Source organism: Miniopterus natalensis, chromosome 2 (genome assembly GCF_054644295.1).
Source record: "Miniopterus natalensis isolate mMinNat1 chromosome 2, mMinNat1.hap1, whole genome shotgun sequence".
In the NCBI taxonomy this organism is placed as follows: Eukaryota; Metazoa; Chordata; class Mammalia; order Chiroptera; family Miniopteridae; genus Miniopterus; species Miniopterus natalensis.
The window spans coordinates 27,792,027-27,814,204 of NC_142082.1; the positions used below are offsets into that span (position 1 = coordinate 27,792,027).

Here is a 22,178-nt window from a genome sequence, read left to right on the forward strand (position 1 = left end):
TTGCGCAAAGTGAACACACCACAAAACAGAAGCCAGATCATGAGCCAGAATGTTTCCAGAAGCCAAGAAACCCCTTGGGTCTCCTCCCCATCACTAATAGCCCCCTAGGGTAACTACTACCCAACTTCATTTTGTTTAGTTTTGAACTTTATGTCACCATAAATGGAATCACCCAGTGTGTTCTTTTGCGCCTGGCTTCAGTTTGCTCAGTCTTACGTCTGTGAGATCCAACCCTGTTGTAGCCGGTGTGTGTGCAGTGTGTAGACGGCTCCAGTCTGTGAATATGTACCCTTGTGTATGAATCCATTCGACTGTTTCCATTTGGAGCTGCTGTGTATAGTGCTGCTATGAACACCCTTGAGTATGTCTTTGTCTTTTTAAAAAATTGAAGTACAACAAAATGGAAAAAAGTGTAAGTTCATAGCTCAGTGAAGTTTTGCAGATGAAACCACCCACCCATGTAATGACCATACTGGCGAAGCAGAGAATGTTTCCAGAAGCCTCCTTCATACCCCCTGTTAGTCAACCCCACTGAAGGTCACCACTATTCTGACTTCTTTCATCAAGGATAGTTTCACTTGTTCTTGAACTGACTCCAGTCGGACCATATGGTGTATGGTGTGCTCTTCTGTTGAAGGAGTTTTAAGATTCTTTTCAGGGCAGTCCTCTCGGGGTGGGGACTGCATGGAGGTACAGAGAGTCATTTTCCAGAACCTCATGATAGCAAACAAAATTTTAAAACAAGATTTACCCAAAATAGCATATGCTTATTAAAATTACAAATAGGGTAGAAGTTAGGAAATACATATTAAAATTCTCCACATATACTCTATATCTTTTTATGATGTTTTCTTATCCAAGAGGAGTGTGTTTGTTGCCTGTTTTTTTGTGTGTTTTATTTGGTGATCATCTTTTATTTACCACACCAACATGTTTTGGTAATGAAATAGGATTTAAAATGATAGAATTGAAAAGCTCCAACCCCAGCAGCACCTGATAAGGCAGAGAGTTTAATTAAAATGCTTTCAGTAATAAAACTGCATGAACATGTCCTTTGATGCGTGCCGGCAGGCGTAGCTGCGGGGCATCCACCGGGAGTGGAATTGCTGGGAAAGGCGTGTGAACGCTCAGCTTCTGGAGATGCTGTCGAACAGTTTTCCAAAGTGGTCATTCCACTTGAGAATCCCACCAGGCGGGCCTGAAAGCTCTACTTTTAGTTTCTGTACACTTTTAATTTCAGCCCAGGTAGCCCTAATACATATTTCTTTCTGTCATATATATTTCTTTAGTTGGACCGATAATTATTCAAAAGATTTCCTGAAAAAGTGCTACCACCAGAGAGAAAATTGGAATAGTAATATCACCACAAAACTATGTTGACATTTTGCACAGCACAGGGAATGTGAAAAGGAATTTGAAAGATAAGCTGTTTAGACTTGGCAGATCTCTACATGTCCCTATTTGGTGGGATGTGAAACACATAAAAACTGTTAAAGCTGTGATGATAAAGATTTATCTCCCATCAAAGCAGGAAAAAACTCAGAAAACTGAGGATTTCACTCTGCTTAGTTCATTCCAAATACGCTTTCCTACTGTAGATTTGTCACAGATAACAAATTGGCATTATAGTGCGCTCTGTCTCTCTCACACACACACACACAGCAGTTGGCATCCTTTGGTTAAGAAGAAAAGCACTCTCTAAACAGAATTAGCCAGCCTTCCCTTTCCTGCATCCCCACATGGAACCAGCTTTAATGTCGAGAACTCCCTTGTAGACCAGAGAAAGAGCGGAAATAGGCTTCATTTCAAATTGAAGTCGTTGACCTCCATCATTCCCCTTCCTTCTTTGGCACTAGTGCTCTATATCGTAAATCTTTGGGAATTTTTAGAACTTAACATACTTTATCGGATTAATGCTGATGGTTTGACTCTCTGAAAATCTTAAATTGGGACATGAAAGAAAACGCGAATAATATTAATTGCTTTATCATACCCTGGGAAGTATAGAGAGACTCGTACAGAATATAAAAGTTGTTTGCTTTAGGCATTATTTTGTTGTACCTTTCTCATTCCTTTACAATTGTATTATTTTTGGTGTTTAAAGTAGATCCCTGCTATTGAAGTGGTGTGTGCACATATGTGTCTGACAGACTTCACTGAGAAACCAATGTATTTTTTCTGTTTCAAATACAGCTAATTCAGTTCAGCTTCCGTGTGGAGGTCACTTATTCCACTCTCATGGTAAATTATTGGCTGTATGGCCGTCCATGGTCTACTTCTATAAGTGAGACTGAGACCCACAACTCTGTGACCTTTGGGATGTTCGGCCACATTCCCCATGACCGACTTTTGTCTACCATGACAATTTGGGTTAAGCAATTGCCTTATGGAAAGAAAGCACAGACATTGCTGTGGGGACTTGGAGCTAATTGACTTGACTCCAATGAGGGGAAAGGCGGAAAGAAAGAGTGTGAGTACTTCACAAAATGTACAAGTTCTTCCCATTCTAGAATCTGAAACAGATGAGATGGGAACTAGTTGATGGGGCCCAATATATTTCAGATGTTGGGAAAAACGAGCAGCCTCCTTAATTCCCTCAGATGTGTAGCCAGTAGGGAGCTGTGTGCATCTGTGAGACTATATATATCTTTTGATATTGCTGAGAGGTCCAGGTGCAAAATGTAATTCCTCAGGAAGTCAAGACATTTATGACATAGCTTTTAACATATAGGTCACTAAAGGAATTGTGAATCTGAATAACTCATATAGTTTATTTGCCCTTTCAAACAGAGTAATTTACAATGGGCAATTGAGACTTGCATTACTCAAGGCTTTTATTTTAATTAGCTATTTCAAAATCATGCATTACACATGATTCAAAAGGGATGCTCAGAGAGTATCATTGGTGTTCTTTTTAGCAGTGCTTCCTTGAATCACAACTAAAATACCTCTGTATGCCAGGGTGCTAGCCAGCATGGGCCATTATGTGAGTGATTGTAAAGGACCAGACGAGTGATATTTCAAAGTAGATTTTATTTAGCAAGGCAAATGTGCAGCTTATGATTTTTGTTTGTTATTCTAAAAATTAGTTGTTTTTATTTTTATTTTTTACAGAACCATTTACATAAAATGCTAGGCCACCCAGAATATGAAACAAACATCATGGTCTAAAAAAATGCCCTTTGGCCCTAGCTGGTTTGCTTAGAGCGTCGGCCCGTGGACTGAAGGGTCCTGGGTTCGATACTGGTTAAGGGCACGTACTTCAGCTGTAAGCTTGATCTGGGTGCATGTGGGAGGCAACCAATTGGTGTGTCTCTCACATCAGTGTCCCTCTTTCTCTCTCTCTCTCTCTCTCTTTCTCTCCCCCTTCCACTCTCTTTGAAAAGCAATGGAAAAAATATTCTCGGATAAGAATTAAAATTAAAAAAATAATTTAAAAATGCACTTTGTTCTGAAAAGTTGACCATACTTTTTCTTGGAATTATCAGTTCTTTGGAATTGCCTTCTAGGGCCAGAATTGGTAGTAAAATTTCCCAAATGTATAAAGCAGATAAGGAACCGTGAATGTCTTTGGTCTGAGAATTGAAAACCCAGTTTTGCCTGATGTGAGCTGGTGGGGGCAGGGTAAGGGTCCTTTATTTCTATAATAGAGCTTTTATAAAAGAGGCTTTATTCCTTTATTTTTTATTTTAGATTTTCTCCAATGTTTGCCATGACCTGAACTGCTACCCAAGGCAAAACTGATTATTTGTTACCCACACGCGGGGTGTATTTCTGTAGCAAAGGCTCACAAAGCAACTTGACCCCAACATCCACAATTGTGCCCCTGTAACCTCTTATCTGGGGTCCCCTGCCATTAAGGCATTTACTGATAGCTTAAGGGAACGGTTCCAGGAAATTCATTTTTATAACTTCCCTCAAATTAAATTAAGATAAGCCTCTGAGATTTTATCAACATTTCAGAAGGAAAAAAACCAGCATCTTTAGATAGCCGTTTTCAGCTTAAGTTATTGGATTCCCTGATTGGAAGCTTTGAAGAAACTGTTACTGAACTTTAAGTAGAAAAGCCCGCCCTGCTTCCGGCTGCTGTTGGGTGCTGCCAGCTAGGCCTGCGTGGAAGGTAGACATTTCCCACGTGGACTATACAAATAAATGGGCCTTCGCCCAGCTGGTTTTTCCTTCTGTAGGAGTGGAGTGGAGTTGAGCAGAGTTTAAAGAGCAGAGGTGTGTTTCTTAACCTGGCTTAGAAGCAGGAAAGTAGTGGGGAATGGGGTGGCAACAGAAAGGAGGCCAGTCCCTAGCCCATGACTTGGAGCTGCCTCCCCTGTTGGGCTTTCCTGGTCTGGGGGCTCACCTAGCAGCGTGGGGCAGCTCCTGAGACCCATGCACCCCTGAGAGCCTCCACTCTTCTCTGTCTGGTCTGGTGATCTGGATTGGTCTCACAGTCATTGCTGAGTTCCCTTTTGGAGTCCTTCCCGACAGTGCCCTTATGCAGTAATATGCTGTGAGTTGACATGTCAGTGTCATTGGGTTGTTGTCTAGGTTGCTATTTAAAGTTGATTCAATGGACACCACCACCAACAACAAAACAACAGTAATCAGGAACCTACTACTCTATTCTGAGATGCCCATTCATTACCGTTTTAACAGCTCTGAAAATGGGGTAGATCTAACAATTGAGGTTGAATCAGTGCTGTTCTTCATTTCTTAATGTCAGTTTTACAACCCATGTAGTCTCAGATGAAATAACAGTCTGTATCAGGCTGGCGGGGAGGATCTGGTCCTGCCCCCAAAGTGATCACGGGGTGCTGGGGAGACATAAACGTAAACGCTATAAGAAACACGGTAAATGTTGCAATAGAGGCATATAGTCAACATTTGTGGGAACCCAGGTAGGGAACATCAGCGCTCACCTGGGGATTGGACAAGAGATGGTGACGTTGAGGAAGGCACAGCTCTTGAATCTCTTGGTCCCAGTATTTGTGCATTTTGGATGAACCTTCTGGAGCACAGGTTTAAAATTTCGGCCTCATGTTTTTGGTCATCAAAACCCAGAATGTGAAGCAAACTGTGAACATGGATTGATTAAAAATGTTAAGAGGTTATGAGAGTGCATGCTGAAGATTTGCCCAAAATGTGAGCCAGGGAAAGAAACAGAACCATAATCTTAGGAGTCTGGATTATTGTCAATTATCCCCATTTCCAAAATATAAAATTAAGAACAGCTTACTGTCTTGGAGGGACTTGTTCAGGCTTTACTTATAAAATAAATATCTTCAGATGTAGTTGTGTTATGCAGAAGATCTCCATGGCAAGGGACCCAAGATGAGTATATTGTTGAAAAAAATAGACTTCACATGATCACAGCACAATTAACAGTATGGTTTTATTTTCAAGAAACCTATCACCTAAAGCAGAATTTAGCTATACATTTTATCTCAAACTGATAAGCTCCTTAAAATTATTTCAGTCATACCCTCTTACATTCTGTCCATAATACTTGTCTATTTTGGTTTAAAATTTAGGTTCTTCTAAGGAGATTGTAAACGTATATAGGTGCCATCATATGTTTATCTTTTAATGTGTTGGAAGTGTTTTGCAATGGAAGTTGAAATTTTGTTCTAGTTTCAGCCTCATGCTTGCATGTTATATTAAGCCTCCTAATTCATTTTTCACACCTGTAAAATGGGGATGGCAGCTGATTGTCTGTAGCAACTGGTGGGCATTTGAACATGTTAGTTCCCTTCTCCTCCAGCTTTTATGACATGCTTAAATTCTTTTCTGTGCAGTTTTGACATTAATTTATATGCTAGAAATGAACTACAAGGTACATTTTGTTGTTGAATGTTCTTTAATTGAACATTTGAGCTTTAATTGGGTTAAAAATCAGTTCTTTAGAGTTTGGGCTTCAGAATAAGCCCTTTCATTTATTTCCTCTTTGCACAGATGTGTTGTTTTTTTGCATGCCTGCATTTCCCTGGGAATGAGAGGGACGAAGCATGGACTCTGCACCCCCTGAGCTATCTCCCATGGTTTCAGGAGGTAGCTGAGGTCTTAAAATCCTAAATCAGAAGTGTGATTTTCATCACCTTGTGTCTTGTTAACATACTGCCTTGGAGAGTCCACTTCAAAAAGTATAAGTGACAATCTTCACTTTCTGGACTAAGTAATGCTTTGATGTGTGCTACTGCAGGATTTCTATTCTGTCTGTTAGCGCAAGAGAGATGGACCATAGGACACGTACGTGACAGTCCCATTAGGTCAAATTCAGATATCACATACTTTAAGATCATGCTCATAATAACAGGGTAGGACTTTTCCCCTTAATAAGTGAAGATGCAAAAATCATTTCAATTCAAATATGGACTTCCATTTGCAAGAGTTCTTCTATTTAAAGACTTTTTCTCTTACTTCCAGGGTGGATGTGCTGGCTCTGGCTGTGGGAAATGTGACTGCCACGGAGTGAAGGGACAAAAGGTAAGTAGCCAAAACTTAAACAATTCCTTTTGAATTGCCATCAGGGTGGAATTTATTAAAAACTACATTTAAACCAATCAAATAATCAGCATTTCATGTCAAAGCCTTATTACTATTTTAATAATTTCCCCAGAGCAATACAAATGAAACAAAACCAGGCTTAACATTAGTGCTCAGGAATCTTAACAGCTATTCCCCAAAGATTGTAATCGTTAGTGGCCGTTACTGTAGGACAAGAGATTTGGTTTGTTTTCCTCTTTTGACTCCAGAAGGAGCAAGTGTACTGGAAGGAAATCTACTGAGTCAACAGTATTCTTTAGAATCAGTGTATAAGAACTAAACTTAGCCTTTTTCTGAAAAAAGAAGAAATTAAATTTCTTTTGAACTTGTGAGATTTCTATTCAAATTAGTATTTTATCAATTTTTAATGGATAACATACTTGCCTAGATTTACTTATAAAGACAATAACTATTTATTGTTTCCCAAATGTAAAATTAAAATATTTTTTTCTGAGCAAGCACTCCTCCTCCCTCTCATTTAAGAATCATGGATCATTTTCTTTGGAAAGCAAATCATATTTGTGCATTTAAGATGCGAGAGAAGGTGCCTATCTGGTTTTCACCCAGGGACAGTGCAGCATCCTGAAACTGTCTGCGAGTCACCGTGGAAACCAGGCCTGGCAGTGAGAAAACATGGCCAATAGACCAGTCTGCCTCTCACATGGGAGCTTGTAGCCAGATGGGGTCGTGTGGAAGGGACTGAGCCCCTCTGGACCACTGCCTGCTTTCAAGGAGCTGAAGGCGTCAGCTGGGCCAGCATGAGAATTTCTCTCTCACTCATGGCCTACTGGAGGTTTATGGGGTCCCAGACTCACACTTTTGAAATTCAGCGAATTCCTTTTTATGGTAAATGGTGTCATTTCTTTTTGACTACTTGCTGAAATACCAACATTATTCATTTAATAAATATGCTGACAGTTGATGACACTGATATTACCTGGATAGTTTTTGAATAAATGAAGGATGTGAAAACATTTTTATGTCTTTCACAATCCACTTTATCAACTATAATTCATCTTCATGGGCTATTCATCCCCTTCCTTGGGGAGTTTCTCTAGCTGGGTCCACTGTGCATTCTCAAGAGTTACTTTAAAGTAGAGGCAAGTATGTTCATACACATACTTGCCTTTTTTTTTTTTTTTAATAGTCTAACTTGAATTAAACATAAACACACCGAACTAACAAAATCCTTAAAACTATGAAAAGCAGAACTTCCAGATGTCAACAAATAGGGAATGAAGGCCTGTATCAACACTACTAAGTTGTTCTTGTAACTTAAGGCATCAGGGTTTGGAGAGGGACAGGCAGAGCTAGCATTTCTTACTTTTAAAAAGAACAGAGTCCATTCCACAGACTTTGTTGATTTCCACTCCCACCCAGCAGCTGCACACCCTGGTGGCATGGCTCTGGTGTTTTCCAGGCTCCCTATTCTGTCCATACGTTGTTTAGCTGGATTTATTTTAATTTTTACCGAAAATCCACCTGTTAATATATACAAAGGCAATTTGACCACGTATAACTTTCCATATATTTTCAGCTGACTTTTTCATGACTTGATGACAGCTAGTTGGGGTCTTGGCCCACTTCAATCCAGAGTTGTTCCAACATTTTTAGAGAAGGCAAGGCCGCATCTGAATCACAGACAGCACCTAGCAAGGAAAGGGTCTTTAAACATTTCCTTTCAAAATTGAGCCTTGATGAAACCCTTCTCATGGCCTATACATTCATCTTGCCCAGGTCCGTGTTTATCATGACAAGGAAACATCCAAACATTCTACTTTGGCTTGGAAAGGCCAAGGGCAGGAGAGTGTTAAGGGAGAAGATGTACCCTTAGATTGTGAAGATATACCCTAAGATTGTGATACTTTCTTGTGATGAGGGCTCAGGTCAGCCTGCTACTGCAGCCAACCTTGACATTGGAAAACCCCAGAGCTCCTGTTGGGACTAGGGTACAAGGTGTAGACTTCTGTACTTCCCCGAAAGCAAATTGGACATCCAGGATCTAGGACCTCCTTGATCTTTCCTCGCCCTACCTTGTTCCCTTACTAGTTTCCTTCATTGCCCATTTCAATTTTTTATGTTATTAAATAAAGACTATTTAAAATAACTTACTGGGCAGCTTTAAGTTAAACCATTCAAAGACTAATTATTGAATGGATTTAGAAGGCCTTTTGAAATCTAGGGGAATAGCTAAATGATTTAGAATTATATCCTTTTAACAAAAATCAGAGATCTGTCTTTTGTCCTCTTGAGCATAAAGATTTCAGGCCCCGTGGGTCCCATAGCATGAACAAGGAAGTGGTCTTTCCTCCCACACAAAGAGGAAATTTTAAACTTCCACTTATTGTCTTGGAAGTGATGTTAAAATAATTAGTATGATGTGGCACACCTAGAGCTTGACTGAGCTGGGATTTCAGATCTGGTTCCATTTCTCTCTTCCCAAGGTCAGACAACAAAGAAATTTGTTCTTGGCTGGCAGGCCAGTAAGAATTGGTCTTTTGCAACTGCCACTGACTCCCACCCATTCTCAAAGCAAGTCCTAGAAATGCTGATCGGGTACAAATGCAAAATGAATAAGGGGGTCCGAATCACAATTTAAATCTAGTAGTTCAAATTGCAGACGTACTTTTGAGCTACTAATGAAATGTCTTCGGTTCTCTTAGGAGTTTTCTGCTATTCTCAAATGTCTACAAATTAAATGAATTTTGACTCGTATTAAAAAAATAAGATAATAGGAGCCACATCACCCAGAGAGAATTCAAGTTACCTAACTGGGACAGAGTGTCACTGCCTTAGAAATTTGGAAATCATTGTTTCTGAGACATGTCTTTTCCACATCTTCTTGAAGAACACTTTGACACATTGGCTGTTTAGAATCCACCAGTGGAAATTGGAATATCTCCAGTATAAATTGCGAAATCTCTTTTGGCTGAGTCCCTCTTTCCATGGAGATGTGATTAATTGACCGAATGACTTATATTCTCCAGATAGCTAAGTAAATGTTAATACAGCAGATCGTTGGTCATTTAATAATTTCATAGTCATCAGTATAAAACTAGGTGTCTTATTGTGAGTTCAACAGTTAAATTCATGAGTCTTTTACTGGATTTGAGCGTCTTTGCTGAGTTGTTTATTTTCCTACTTCCCTGGCTGGCCACTCATCTGTTCAGATGTTTTCTCTTAGGTAATTAATTTGGGTTTGTACACAATGGCTTTGTGTTCTTCCTGAGGCCTCAGCCGTGTGGGAATGTTATCTACTTAAACTGATTAGGGTTTTGAATGCTTGTCTACTCAGAAATAGCCAAAAGTTAAGCTTCTCTTTTGCTTGATAACCTGATTTTCTCAATTATTTGAGATGATAGGAAAGGCCGCACTTTCCCAGAAGTTACTGCTATATACTTGGGCATTAACCATTTAGATTTTGCTAAAATAGAGTGCATAAGAAGCCTTTCAGATATTTTAACCATGGGAGTCCACATTTATGTAAGGTTGTCATCATATTCTATGACCCTGCAGTGTCCAAAAAGGGAACTTCAAGTTAAACTGGAGGTAAGACATATGCACATGGAATCAGTAACTAATTAAGAGTGAATTATCAAGTTCTAGGAGACATGATAGAGAAAAAAATGCCATAGTTGTTCTGAGAAGGGAGTGATCCTGTGACCTAGAATCATAAATAAAGGGACAGCTTCTTAGATGAGTAGGATCCAGGCAAATTCTGTGTTCACTAATTCACCAGACTTGCTTGGATATAGAATAGGGTCACCTGTCACACATATGCCTAAAGACACATGCTGAATTTAACTACACTAATCAGAGAAAGCAGCTCTGTGCACAGGTGAGAAATGCTACCATAGAAAAGGTTTGATAGTTCCTAGGATAGTGACTCTCCAAAGGGACATTCCCAACCCATAGTCTTGGAAGCACAGAGAGTCTTAATGAACCAAAATCATAGTAATTCTAACAAATAGTAGGAACAGCGTGGGTATCTCATATCTTCTCAGAATACTTTAACCTACTGATATCCAGGCAGAAGGACATTATTCTGTTATTGCTAATTAGATGGTTTATAATTTACAGCCGCCCCCCACACACCGGGTCTGCACAGCAGTAATATAGTCATCAGACAGCATGGTCCCAGATTGCGTCCAAGGCAGAGAACTTTGAAAATGGAATTCCTGTCTTTTTGCCTAAAATGTGTACCTTATCTGATTTGAAAGGGTTGGAGAAATCTGGCCAATCTGAAAGTAATTCCGTTTCTGACCCTGGAGATCTAGGAAGAAGTTAATGTTGCTTTAGCACTAAGTTTGCGCAGTATGCTCTTCTCTCTTCTTATGGTAAATAATTTATAGCTTTTACCAGCCTTTTAGCTCCTATAGATATTGATACAATCAATAGATATTTGACATCAGACCTATGTATAAACCTGTCTGCGTGTTAATGTTAATGTTCAATTATAGCCTCTGCTCATAAACAGATTTTGGCCAGGAGAGAAAAATCCTGGCTTTGGAGTATTTGAGCAAGAAAGAGAGGGAGCTCATGTATATTGAACTCCTACTTTGGGTCAGGCACAGTGCTGAATGCTTTTTATGCATATTATTATTAAACACATTTTACAGTTGAAGGAAAACCAACTAGTCCAGTGTTTCTCAGCTTTGGCACTGTTTAGCAGCATCCCTGGTCTCTGCCAACCAGATGCCAATAGCATCCTCCCTCTCTCAATTGTAACAACCTAAATATCTCTAGATGTGGCCAATGTCTCCTAGGGGCTGGAGAGAGCAGGGAGCCAAATCAGCCTGGATTGAGAGCTGCTGAACTAGCCTAATCTTCTATAGCGAATAAAAGGCTACTCGAGTAACAGGATTCAAGCACTGTCATAGCACTGATCAGTTTCCATTTTTCAAGATAAGAAGACCCTGATCTGAGAGAACCCAACACTATGAAGTTGTAGTTCAGAGTATCCTAGAGTCTTGAGCAAGCTCCTGTTGCTCTAAAACTGAATCTGTGGTATATGTGCTGTTCCACTGGCCACCTGCTAAGGAGAGCAGACTTTCTGAAGCCTTTCTCTCAACAGGCAGGGATGGAAGGGTTACTGGAGGACCACAAAGAAATGAGCCTGTTCCTTTGGTGCCATGGGCAGACCTCCCAGTTCCTGTTCTAGGGGAGCGTCCACGAGGGCCTCCATCTGGTTAAACAAATAACCACAGGGAGCCACCTTGTCTGTGACATGGAGCAGGCCAGAGGTCATCTGCCCAAGTCTGAGCCCTACCCCCGCCTGAGGGAGATTAGGGGAAGCCCAGCCCAGAATATGAAGCATTCATTCCATGGCATTCAGGCCATGTTTATTCTATACAGCATTCAGAACAAAACCTTTAGTGGAGGGCATCCTGAATAGAAGATTTCTCAGGCCTGCATCAAGAGATGCAAGAGCACATACATAGTGAGGATCTGCCCCTCCACTCCCTTCCTTCAGGAAATCCTGGCATATACTCTATCCTGTAGGAAATTCCTCACTCTGGTTAAAAGGCAGTAACTTTTGTTACTTAACGGCATGTCTCCTTGATTTCCCAGGAGGCAAATATGGCCATACAGTTTATCAGTTCTGGACATAGTCAAAGACTGTAGTCATCAACAGGAATAGTGCTTTGTATGTTATACTTTACTTATCAACTAATTATTCTATTTTCATTCCCAGTTATTCTTAGTATCTGTGTAGAATAGATTAGGGTCCTCATGGATTATTAAAGAACACGATTATCTTTCTATTATTTTTTATCAGAATATTGAAAACTTTTCCTACAAATTAAATTATATTAACCATTGTTCTGAATGCTAAAGGTGTCATTTCTTCCTAGATATTTAATTTTTTTCTCAAGTAAATGAAAGTGAATATTTTTGTGTAGACTCTTTGAAACTTTGGATCAATTAACTGATTTGGACTAATAATGAATTACTAGCATTAACAATAATTTATTTGTTAAACACTTTGTGAGAGGCTCTGTAGCACATTTGAATTAGTGAAAATTTCAAACCTTAGCCTATTTCAAAAGAAATTCCATTTTCTTACTTCCAAGATATGAAATATATGAAGTGAAAATGTAATAAAAACCCTACTTAATATAAAATATTAGGAGGCTGATTTAATGGAATTAAGATTTGTGTAGTTAATGCATCAAGTATATTTGAAATTACTTTTAATATTTGTGAGACTGATTGGATACCTTTATTTTTATGAGTTTCGAGCATTCACGTAACTCAGTAGTGTCCAGTTTAGCCTTTCCCAAAATGTGATCTCAGACCACCTTGCGACTGTTAATAGATGTTTCCTTTGGATCTGATAATGGAAGAGCATTCCAAGGACAAATAAGTCTGGGCAACACTTAGTGATGGTTACGTGGATATTTGTTGTTTCCACTCTAGAACCTTTGAGAAGCTTCTGAACCTTCCAGGGGTGCACATCATGCACAGTTCCCCCAACTTATTTAATCGCAGACACCACTTATTTCTCAAATCAGGAACAGCCTTCAGGAAGGAATGTTTTGTTGAATAAAAGCCTTGATTCTAGTGTGAGTCCCACTGTCTGTTAGCTGTGTTTCATCAAGTCATTCTGATCAAGTTAACCTATAAAAAACGGGAAATGACCTTTGATCCTCAAAATTTCCAGTGTTGCCCAAAGATTCAAGCGAAAGGTTTTATACATAAAAGAACTTAAGAAATTTAAAATATCATCTATGTGTACCTGTCATTTTAGCAGTAGTTGAATTGAAAAATTGTGATAAATATGAGCAAAGAATTTGTTTGCTGGTCCAGTCCTGGATGGATGCCTAGACATAAAAACATAGGCACAGACAGTCTGACTCTCAACTCACAGATGGACACTAGAAGACCAGGGAAATGGAATTGGTCCACCTGTGACAGAGGCTGCCCTAGAAGCAAAGTTAGAGAAATGTAAGATGTTTTGAGAATCACAGCCACATTGATAGGAAGTGTGTTTGTAGTTTTTGGAAGCTTTTGGTGGAGGGAAAATGAAATGTACTCACTTGGGAGGTCTGTCTGGAAACATCTTCCAATTTCTAGTCAATGTGAATTTCTCTCCCATTTCCAGAATCATTGTCCCTTAACATATAAGGGAAACCAACTCTCCCTTTATGCACTTCCCTAATGTCCCAAATACCTCTCAGGCTTCTGTTGTTAACTGCTTTTCCTGACATCCATATAGTTACAAGCATTGTCCAAACTCCTCTCCTCCCCTGGCCAACTTTTCGTGTTCTAGATATTACTTAAAAGGAATCTTTGAGAAAGATCACTTACTTGTGGTTTATCATGGATTTCAGCCCTCTAGAGTGTCTACTTGGACCATTTGGGGGGCCTCTGGTATTCACCGCAGGACCCGATGGCATGTGAGCTGGTTATTTGGGTTGATACATGGGGTTTTTTTATGTGTTTTTTTTTCTGGTGTCTTGTAATGCCAAGATTTCTTCCAGATGTCTCCTATTTCCTATTTCCACATATTGGACATGAATCACCATCTGGCAGACGCATCGTGAGAATCAGTGTGGGTTTCCACATTCACCTACTTTTGTCTTTTTGATAGTTCTCTCAAAATAAAGAATTAAAAAAATATATGCCTGAATCCGAGGATAAAATATCAACAATATTCCATAGGGAAACCACTAGAAATGGATTTGTGCCAAGTGGGTTAATCTTACTATGCACATAAGGCCGCTGTTGAATGCCTCTGACATACACACCCTCCCATGCCACAGGAGGGACCGTGAGCTGTACGTCCCCCGTCTCCATCTCATCTTATTTCTCTCCATCACACACAATCTGCTCCTTTGCCATGTGCTTCTGAGACCCACTAAACCTGTGAAAGATTATGATAAAAATCTACATTTTTTGATTTGCAATTGTATTTGGAATGTACCTCCTCAAGGGCAGCTTTAAAAATAGTGAGTTGATATCTTTTTCCATGTTTAGAAGGAGTAGAAAATTAAACGTCTTGAATGGAATATTGTGTCCTGTGACTTTTCAAGCCCAGAACACTTCACATGAGTGCACGTTGTTGTTGGTGATGCTGGGCCCAGACAGTCCTCGTCTTGACTATTCATGGAAACAAATTAGTTTTTCTAAATAGGATCCCTACAAAACACTGGCTGGCAGGAATAGAGTTGGTTTTTTTTTGTTTTTTTTTTTAGAAGGAGCCCATGAGCCTATATGTTTAATTCAAGGTTGAAGACTTAAAACCAAACCTGACAAATGAAAACTGGGCAGTTGGCTTTCCCTCCTGTTTGTTGGTGCACCATCATGAGCATTCAGAGTATGTTTCCAGACAGCACGTAATGATGGGAGATAATTATATAGTGTGGGTGTGGAGAACTGCACCCGTAAAAATGGTATTACCAGAACCTGAATGCTTGTGAAGTGGTTGAGCACAATGTGCAATTAAACAAAGGAAGGATTAGTCAGAGGTAAGGAGCAAACCAGATGACCATGGGGAAGCGGTGCCCCTTTGTCTTCTTTCCCGTTGGCGGGCCCATTAGAGATGTTAAAGGTGTACCCAACACCGCATCCACGTGACAGCCTGCCTCCTCTGGTTAACCACATAGTTTTATGAAAGTATAATGCTTATCTGGCCCCAAATTCACTTGACTCTAGATTTCTTCATGTGAAAACCCAACACGAGGAGCTAATAACGGTTCTTGGCTAATCTCTGAAATGCTGACATGAAGTCATTCCTGGTTTAAAGTCCTTCAGTGGGGCATCTCCTTCATCAGTGTGAGGTTGTACCCACCACCACATGCTTACAGGCCAACAAGATGTGTTTGGTAATGAATGATAGATATGAATCTCTTATACCTATCTTGTTAGATCCTGAGGATTTGTTTGAAGAATTTTTATGGATGTCTTATTGTAACATGCTAGGGTCATATGGTTAATTCGTTGATTCGTGGTACGAAATCCAAGACTTTAAGTAGATGTGAATTGTGAGGTTTCTAAATCTGGCTAAATGCTTGATTTTGAAATGGTTTTCCCTAGAATATTGGTAAAGGAATGAAACCTACTTGTAATAGATCCAGTGAGCTGCTTATGTCCACCATCCCACCCCATTCATTCCCCCTCCACGCCACAGGTCTTCTTGAGCTCTGCTCCACACTGGAAGCAAGATTGTTTCCAAACATACAGGCTTGCCCATGGATTTAGGCAAGACAGGCAGACACCTGGCCTAGGGATCTTACAAACTCATGGCAGAGGAAAACATTAAACAAACAACAGCATCAGTAAACCCCCAACTGAGCAATCTGCTCCAAGCCCCGAGGGGTAAAAAGAAGGTTATACAATGAGAGTGAGCCCCGTGGGGACTAGAGTTGAGCTGGGGTCACAGGTCAGGTACCTAAAATTCAGGCAGCACACTAAGGGCACTTGAGTTAGGCCCCCCAGTTTTGTTTCCCTAATTTTCATCATGTTTTCCCTGATTAGGGATGGAAAATTGGACACATTGGGAAACTGCCATGGACAATTGTGTCCCTTTGCCCCAAACTCATCTTCTCACTTCTACATGAGGTCCCAAATCATTAAAGGGCATATTTTCATGAAAGTGAAGTTCTTTGGCAAAAAGCAGAAGGTGCACCTTTCTGTCTTTCTAAGCCCTCTGGAGTTACTGTTTTCTTAAGCTGGGCCTCTTCTCTCGGATCTGATCAGAATTTCATGGATGAGGTGGGAGGTACCTAGAAGTCTTGTTCCCCGACTGCTTGTCTCCTAACCCTGGAGGCTGGGGAATGGTTTTCTTCTACATCAGGACATAGCGCCTTTTCTCCTGGTTCATGGCATTTGTAAACATTGCTGTAGAGACCTTCCCACTGTGGCTGAGGTGACTGAGTGGTGAGTTTTCGGTTCTGCCTCTCCCCACAGGGAGCTGGAGGACAAGAGAGCTTTGCTGTCTCAACTCACACAGAGGAGAGGCCCTTGGTGAAGAGCAGGCTTTACCTGGTCAGACCCTGGACCACACAGGCTGTGCCCTGGGTGCACCAGGGGAGGCAGTGACCCCGCCGGCTCAGAAGGACCCAGCGGGGGCGTCCTGGCCTCTTGGGCTCTGCATCCCGTCTGGATGTGAGACACTCAGTTCTTTGCTAGAGACAGTGACCTGACAGCTAATTGAAAGCCTTGCCTGCCAGGGAATAAGTAATCTACGGCTAAGGGAAAACTTCCAGCAAAGGCTAATAATAGCATTCTGAAATATGACTGGGAGTCATGAAGTAGAGCAATGTTTTTCTTTTTTATGGACATTCGATTGCTGGCCTCTGCTGAGAACTCGGCCCTTCAGGCCCTTGTGGGCCCAGACCCTGAGGACAGGAGCTGACCCCTGATTTCAGGGTGGAATGCCAGCGCTGCCTTGAGGGGCTGTCTGGCTTTTGCAGGGGATTCTGAAGAAGGGACTGGACGACACCCTAAGTGTTGGCCAGGGTGGGGGGATATTACACTCTTGGCTGCCCAGTCCACACTGCACCCCTTTTCTTCCACTGCAAATTCCTAACCCCTTCCCATTAGATTTTGGCTTTCCTTCCTCTCTGCTCACCTGTACCGGTAAACCTATCTTGCTTCCCAATGCCTCATGGCACACCTCTTGTGACACACATTTTTTGTGTCTCACGTGCGTGCCTGAAGACACACCCTCCCACACCCCTTACCCTGCTGTCTGATGGGACCACTCCCTGCCACTGGCTTCAAGCCTGGGCTTTTTTTCTTTTTTCTGGATAGGCCGTTTTGGAGGTAGCTGCTGTGGGATGTGGGCAGGGAGAATGTGAGGACCAAGTGGAGAGGGTGGAATCAGAGCCAGCAAGGTGGGGCCAGCAGCCACTTGAAGACTAGAAGCTCTTGTGATTTTTACAGAGGCAATGGGCTGGGTTGAGGGACATCTAGAGCAGTGAGGACAACACGGGGGACAGGGAGTCAAGGGTTTACACGAGGATGGGATTTATCTCGTACCGCTTCCTGGGAAGTAGGAAACGCCTCAGCAGACTTGTCTTCTAAGGATGAAGGTGCGTGACAGCTGTGATCGTTCGTGTCCTTGTGATTGGGTGTCTATTTCTCAGTCTGAAAAAAATCAAGACGTTCTGATTTCAAGTTGAAAGCCTGCATCAGGAAAGATTCGGACTTATGAATTCAATGCCTGCCATCCCCTGATTTCACGTTTTTCTGCAAATGCAAGGAGGTACTTCAGGGCTGTGCTTTACTGACCTTTCTAGAGTAAAATGTTATTTTTCCAAGAGGAACGTTGGTATGCAATAAATGTCAGAGCGCGCCATTAATCTGGAGCGGAGGAAGGTCAGGCCCATAAAGGGTTATTGCTTTACAAGTAGACATTTCCTCAGTGTTGAATACTTTTTCAATGATGTATGCTGAGAAAAAGAGGAACTGTGAGTCAGCAGCATTCACCCAGATTCCTTCATCACTCGTTTTTCAAGCCCGCTGATGTGAAAATTCAAGTTTCTTGAGTCCCCATTGCTATCTGGTCTTTCTCCTCTGACATGAAGCGATTATAGCTGAGAACTTTTGTGATTCTTGCCTCACTGACTTTGTTTTTTCCATTTACCAATCTATTCAGTTCTTCATATTTTATTTCTCAGATTTTCCATGGGGAGGGGAGGGCAGAGCTAGCATTAAATAACTACTAAAACCATGTCTGACTTTCTGAAATAATTGCTCTGATGGTATCCCCTAGCCTAGCGACAATTGGTCAGGTGTCATTTCTTTGGTCTTACTGTTGGGTAAGAACCAAGAACTGAATGGAAGGGAGAAATAGATTATAGTTATGAAAATATTCGTGAGAATAACCATTCATTTCGTTTCATATCTCACTTACTTGCCTCTATGAAGTTATGTTTTTAACCCTAAGTGTCTACCTTTCAAATATTTAAAAGTAAAGTTCCCCAACTTGAGGGCTGTTCATACTCTGGGGACACATTCCCTTCCAGGCTCTCTGTCTCGTGGAGAGACACGAAGTGTAGAAAGAGGTAAAATAGGTGTCTACATGGGGTGAATATAAAAACGTATTCTGCATGTCAAGAGATGCTTCCAGCAAAGTAATCTACTTGGTGAATCTAGTTTAAAATTAGATTTTTAAAAAAATATAATTTGCTTCACCCCGTGACAGATAAGAATATACACATGTCATTTTCTATGCTGTCAAATATTCTGTTCCTGACACAGGCACCTCTCTCCCGAGGCGTTTCCTGTGCTCGATCACGTAATTAAGTGTGAGTTCTAGACGAGTATAGGTAACCATATTTCAGAAGCAAATCATTTGTCATTTGCTCAGCAGTTATTACTTTGTGATTGCTTAGATCTGTAAGGAGCAGTGTGTTTCCTTATTTATGGCATGTCGTGTTTTCCTGGCATCCGATCGATACCCCATACAGAGTGGGTGACTTTACATGGTTGTGTCCCGGGAGTCCTGGGTGGACAGGCTCTGCCCTTGGAGTATATTTAGGGCACCGGGAAGGACAGAGTGAGCTCTGGCTTTAACCGTCATGAGCAGGGCTCTGGCTCCTCATGAGCCCTGATTTAGAGCTGGCTCCCTGTTACTGCCATATTTGTTACTCCGAAATTCTGGACCCAGATAATCAACGACAGCGTTTTTACATGGAGTATGAAGCAGGTGTTATACAGTTGCTTTTCATCTCTTTCTTCAGAGAAGGTGCTGGTTCTGCCCATGGACAAGCACTGACTTGGGGAACTTATTTATTCTCTCAAGGGTGCCTGGTGGCACCTCTTGGTTTGGAGTTCTTGTGGGGGCTCGGGAATGTCACAGAATTAACAGCTTTATATCTGGGGAGGAGACAAGGAAGGCCACTTCTGAGGGTGTTTGACGGATGAACCTTTTCTTGCTAAAGAGAAATTGCCTCTGTCATTGTGGTCCCTGTGTCTGATGCCACTGACTGCAGAGTGTGTGTGGGGGGGACATTGACAGCAGGTGTGGCCTGATCTATCCCTTTAGGTATCTTTCCTCCCTCCCTCTCTGTGTCTTTCTCTTTCTGACAACACTGACACATTGGATCATCTCTCCTCTAGTTGATTACAAAAAATTTAAATACAGAATACATGGGAAAATGTCACACATTTTAAAACTCTATAATCTAAGCTGTTTTTTTATGGGAATGTTATTATCTCCTAAATCTACAAACTATAATGTAATTTGTCTGTGTCTTTATCTTAGCTGCTAGCCAAAGAACATCATATTTTAGTTTATTGGCATTAAGTAATTAAGAATAAAAAAGCAAGGAACTGCCTTATAAATTGAACCTTTAAAACCTCTACAAAATAGATATAGTAGAAGTGGCATTAAATAAGATTCTACTAATTGCAATTTTTTGATAATTTGACCATAACCAGAAGATATTTTACACAATATCTTTTGAGAACAGGCCTGTGAATTTTGTTAATAACATTGAGGTGCAGGGAATATACCTGCTAAGAGAAAGGGTACTTTTAAGTATTTAAGAAGTAGCTATTTATTGTATTAATTATGTACCAGTATTTTGTACTGATTGTGCAGTTCTGTGCTTTCTTATCTATTCCATTTTAAAATCAAAATCTTGACCAAAAAAACAAAAGAAAAAACCCCCTTCAACATTTTGCTGAATTTCTTTCCTTGAGTATGTTTGTGTTTTAAAAGAACTAATTGTGTTTACTGAAGCTAGGTTAAAATTCAGTTATTAATTCAGAGCGATGTGACCATGGCCTTTTCAGATCAATGAGGTTAAGCTAATATGGGCTTTGTAAAGTCTCAGGCTCTACCAGTACTGTGTGGTATTACTGTATATGGGCGAAATTGGTTTCTCATGTTTCAGCCTCCTTGAACCTGTTCTTATCTTTGAGATTCTGAGCATGATTAATGAAGTCTTGAAATTATTGCAGCATGCTGGGGGGAAATGTTATTAGCAATGTGAGATAGCCAAGTAATTTGGTTGGAGGGTAAGGAAGTAATTTGGGGATATCCTAACATGTGTATATTATCAGATACTTACGGTCTAAAAAGAAGAGAAGGGCCCTGGAGCCTTGTGCAAGTGCACAGGTTGGTGATGTGGTGGACTTACAGAAACTCAGGCCGACGTGGGACAATAAACAGAATATTCTGTGCTTGAAAAGAATTAATATCAGAAGTCCTCTTAAGGAAAAGCACACAAAGACCTTGCGCATGAGATAAAGGAGGAATTTCATAAAACTGTCAGATTTTCATAATACCCAAGAAATTCTTATTTTCACAGGTCAGATTTAGCCACAAAACCAAGAAGGAGGTAATTCATAGGTCACGACCAGTGGGAAGAGCAAAAAGACCACACTGTGTTTTCATTCTCTTTTAAAATAATTATGTGGCTTTATAGGAAATGCAGTTGTCTTGATGAACATAGAAATCTTGATAATAAATGCAAACTATATGTGTTTAAATAAAGCAAAGTCACAACAGCTTAGTTCGTCCTATGTTTAGTGTTTCATGCAGCGCAAAGCCACTGAGTGGTGGATCACACTGGACCCTTCAAAGGATCCCACCAGGGAAGCGAGGCAGGTGGAGTCCTCCAGTCTTACAGGTGGCAGACCTGGTTTTCAGAGTGTCTAAGCCATTGGTGCTGGAGCTGGGACCACAGTCTTTTGGTTCCTAGGTCAAGGTTCTTTCCCCAACATGCGGCATTATCAGTGCAGTCATTAAGATGAGAGCATAGAAAGTAAGATTCCCAAAAGCTCTGTTTGCTAACCCAGAGCAGAATTACCTATTTTTACAGTCAAGTTTGAAAGTAGCATTCCTAAGCCTGCACCCTTGTGGTAGATTTATATTATTTCTCTGGAATCTTTTAACATTTTGTGTTCTCTGATTCACTCATGAAAATGTTTAGTGAGCACGTACTATGTGCCACCTGTGCTAGGTGCTGGGTACCAGGGAATGCTCCCTGGCATGGCATCCATAAAACCCAATTTTGGTAGATAACTGCATTTAACACTTTTTTTTTTTTAAGAAAAATATCTTTTTTCTTAATTGCCAATTGGCAATTTCTCTTAAGTTTAAACCTGAAAAATATCTTGCTTGCATTTTGTATTGTCAGGGTGTTTTTCTGCATTTTTTATATTTACTCTTAGCACAGACAAAAAAAAATTATGACCTAGATTGTGGCACTTCCTGACCCTGTGTCCTAATTTTGTTCAGGATTCACGCACTTCCAGAACCCTATCACACACCCACATACATTTTCAAGTTCAAGTTAATAACATCCTCAACTGTGACATGAAAACCTTCCAAGGGCTATTTAGGTGTTGTGCACTGATTGTTATTTCTCAAATTTGCTGATAAGCTAGAGTGAGTCTTTTTAAATCTCAGGGTTATTGGTGTGGCGATAGTGAAAATAAAACAGAAAGCAGCTAGCCTCTTGTTATTTTGTTATCAATTATTTGTTTAATTGCAACAACAGAATTTTGATAGCTTTCATGGAATTTTTTAAAAGAGAAAAGCCACATGTGCTGGTGAGGAAAGGTACAATTTTACATGCAGGTTCTCAGCAACTCTTAGGCATCGTCATTCCCTTTCAGTGCCTCAAATACAACTTTGTAAGCATTCAGTCCTTGTAGGGTCTATTTCTAGCTGAGTGGTT

The 22,178-nt window shown here is 40.6% G+C and overlaps 1 protein-coding gene across 1 annotated transcript in view; it reads left to right on the forward strand.

Moving 5' to 3' along the window:
- The window catches only part of COL4A1 (collagen type IV alpha 1 chain), a 127,682-nt gene that overhangs the window by 46,454 nt on the left and 59,050 nt on the right, over positions 1-22,178 (forward strand). Inside the window, exon 2 of the mRNA XM_087814229.1 lies at positions 6,418-6,477. Coding sequence (XP_087670355.1) covers positions 6,418-6,477 — 60 coding nt within the window. The remainder of the gene's footprint in view (positions 1-6,417; positions 6,478-22,178) is intronic.